The sequence below is a fragment of the Epinephelus lanceolatus genome, chromosome 8 (genome assembly GCF_041903045.1).
Source record: "Epinephelus lanceolatus isolate andai-2023 chromosome 8, ASM4190304v1, whole genome shotgun sequence".
Lineage (NCBI taxonomy): Eukaryota > Metazoa > Chordata > Actinopteri > Perciformes > Serranidae > Epinephelus > Epinephelus lanceolatus.
In genome coordinates, this window is record NC_135741.1 from 26,775,926 (window position 1) to 26,778,832 (window position 2,907).

The following is a 2,907-nucleotide window of genomic DNA, read 5'->3' on the forward strand; positions in this document are numbered from 1 at the left end:
GACAAGGTGGCCGCTTAAAACTGAGGAGATTAATTGATTTAGGAGGTCATATTGGGAACATAGCCTAATCAATAGGTTACAGCTTCGATTTGGCCTCATAATACTGCGGTGACTCTGCTGAAAAAGTCATGCTCCCTAACTTTTACGCATGACTTTTACGCACGGCCTGACAACGACTGAATGACCGTAAAAACTTCTACATAACGTGTAATAAAGTTATATAGATGTGATAGAAACAGGCTGCAGACAAGAAAATAATTTCTGAAAAGTCATTTATTAAAACAATGGGCCATCACCCAACTTCAGTTTTTCTTTCCAACACAGAACAAAGAATATAAAACACAGCTTTGGTATAACAATCAATAACAAATCTGTACAAAACTAAAACCTTTTCATAAAAAGTACTTCATAACAAAAAATTTCCTATAAATCTTCCACATGTACAGCATATTTATCACCGACATCCAAATGTTGGAATCAGACAATAAATTAGAAAAAAAACCCTTGTTCCATATAACGAAACTCTTTGAACTACTGGGGGCATTAAGTGGTTAGAGTTACCGTCCCGTAGCGGAAAAGTCACAGGTTCAACCCCCGCAACACTTGTCTGTGCAGTCAGTTTAATGTCTAAACTGGAAAAGTAATGCAAACTGGGTTATCGTGAGTCTCTATTTCCCTTGCGCTACCAAGGCCTCCACACAGGCTCGTTGCCTTCTGAGCCGGTGCTGACTCCCATTGGGCTGACCGCCTGGGACCCCCCGGAGAAGGACGTCATGCCGTGGACTGGGGAAGCTGCAGTCGGTGCCGAGCTGCCATGCACCGGGCTGGCATTCACCGCAACAGGCACTCCTGCGTTTGCGTAGAGGGGGATGACAGGAGCTGTGGTGGAGGTGAACGCCGGGTTGGGGATCAAAAACGCGAACTGTCCATCAGTTGCGGGCACCAGCTGAAAGCCACCAAACACTTTAGGGGACACGGCCTCTGCCGGACTGAGTTTGGAGCCCAGAGCAGCAGCGTTCATGGGGAGAGTGGATGGGAGCTGCACATGGAGAGGCTGCGCCAGGTGCGCCTGCTGGGACGCGGCCTGCTGCGGGTAGTTCATGGACATCATCTGGCCCATGCAGCTGGACAGGTGGTTGAGGAGCCTCGACCTCACCTCCGTGTTCACCCCCTCCGAGGTGGACAAGAAGCGCGTGACCTCGTTCATGCACTCGTTGAATCCGGCTCTGTATTTGCTCAGGACGGTGGCATCTGCAGAGAGTGCTGCTGGGGGGAGAAAAAAGCAGACATTAGAGAGGCAGGTATGACTGAATATCTTCCTAATGACTTCATCATGGGTTTTTTTACCCTCTTATATGATTTAATAAACTTACCGCTCATCTGCACGCGCTGCAGGTTCCGCAAGTGCTTCACTGTCATCTCCAGGATATCCGCTTTCTCCAGCTTGGAGTGTCTGGAGCTCTGTGGGGACGCAACATTGAAAATTAAATCTATACTCAAGACACATTTTTAAATCATACATGATCATGAAAGAGTGATTAAAAGCTTTGAAATGATCTGAACTTACATCTTTTTTAAGTGCGTCCAGGATGAGAGTCTTGAGCTGCCCAAGGCTTTCGTTTATTCTTGCTCTCCGGCGTTTTTCCATGATCGGTTTGGATGACTGCAAAGAATAAACAATAATACATAAATTTCATGTTCACACCTTGGACACTGCATGCCATGTCACATCATTATAACAAACATGTTAACTGCGTTATATCCCTTTAATGTAACGCTCTTAATTGAGAAAGTTAATAAAATAATCTTACCTTTCTGTGCTCGCTGGCATTTTTCGGTTTGTCCGGTGTGTGCGTCCCGTTTGCAGGGGCACCGGCAATAGGAGATGCCGTCTGCTTTTCCATAGTGTCAGCTGGCATCGTTGATCAAACCAGGTACACGCGTAAAGGAGTAAATCCTCTGAAGCTCCGGGAAAACAAAAAGCGTTCACAAAGTTCACGTCTCGCCGCTGCAGGACATATAAGAGAGGTAACCCGACAGTCCCACCGATCGGTTCGCGTTGTGTGTCGCTTGTTATCACTGAGCTGTCATCTGAGTGCAGGGAGCGTGTGTAGCACCGTGCGTGGCAAGTCTCCGCTTCTGCCGCCGACACACGCCGCGGCGGTACTTATAGACGGCTCGCGTGCTCCCAGTTCGTGTGAAACCCTCTCTGCATTCTTTCCCACACTCGCCTCAGCCAATCGCAGAGAGGACTCACCCATTGGGCGCGGGGCAGACCGCTGATTGGACAACACCCCCGCGGGCCGTCAGTCACGCGCTGCTCAATCAGCCCTGCAGGGACAAACAACAAAGCGGAGCGAGCAGCAGCGGCCGGGCCGGGCTGTGAAGTGATAAGGGAGGGGAATGCGCCTGGATGTTTGCTTCCAACTTTGCTCCGTGCGCGTCAAAAAATGGTAGTGTGTGTGTGTGTGTGTGTGTGTGTGTGTGTGTGTGTGTTTACGGGAAGAATGTAGAGTGTGTTGACAGTGCAGCCAGTGCAACCCTACTTTCAACAGTGTGTGATAACTTAAGATATCTGTGTGTTTATTAAGATAAATTATTGCATTGTTTTCTGGCTGCAAATGTATAAATGCTTCTTGATTATTTTGGCGTGAGGTGTGCAGTGTGCGTGCCAATAAAAACCCAGAATATTTATATTTTCTTTTATCTCCAAATCCTCGTGCCCTCCTCTCAAAATTGGAAATGCCTGCTGCGTCAAATGGCGACTGAGTTTGTTTATCTCCACCATAAACATTTTCTTGGCCCTACATGAAAACAAATACACATTTCATCTATTTTTAAGACTCCTCTTGCGCCTCCAAGGACAAGACATCTGTAATGGCACGCGAGGCGGTTTGCAGTAGCACG

The 2,907-nt window shown here is 47.6% G+C and overlaps 1 protein-coding gene across 2 annotated transcripts; it reads right to left on the reverse strand.

Moving 5' to 3' along the window:
- Positions 1–258: 258 nt before the first annotated feature.
- On the reverse strand, positions 259–2,152 carry her9 (hairy-related 9). Of its 2 annotated transcripts, none has more exons than XM_033628229.2 (4): positions 1,812–2,152; positions 1,568–1,663; positions 1,374–1,461; positions 259–1,263 (listed from the first exon to the last, which is right to left on the reverse strand). In XM_033628229.2, the coding sequence occupies exons 1-4, from the start codon at positions 1,917–1,919 to the stop codon at positions 683–685; spliced, it is 873 nt and encodes a 290-aa protein (XP_033484120.1). In that variant the 5' UTR covers positions 1,920–2,152; the 3' UTR covers positions 259–682. The 2 variants fall into 2 exon arrangements, with proteins under 2 accessions (XP_033484120.1, XP_033484119.1); XM_033628228.2 differs by having other exon boundaries at positions 259–1,266; positions 1,812–2,144.
- Between the last annotated feature and the right edge of the window lie 755 nt (positions 2,153–2,907).

Excerpts from the sequence above, each read along its gene's own strand:
- her9 (XM_033628228.2), bottom strand. The coding sequence starts at position 1,919 with ATGCCAGCTGACACTATGGAAAAGCAGACGGCATCTCCTATTGCCGGT. Across the intron at positions 1,664-1,811 it reads ATGCCAGCGAGCACAGAAAG|TCATCCAAACCGATCATGGA; the intron begins GTAAGATTATTT and ends TATTCTTTGCAG. Across the intron at positions 1,267-1,373 it reads GCAGCGCGTGCAGATGAGCG|CAGCACTCTCTGCAGATGCC; the intron begins GTAAGTTTATTA and ends TTCTCCCCCCAG.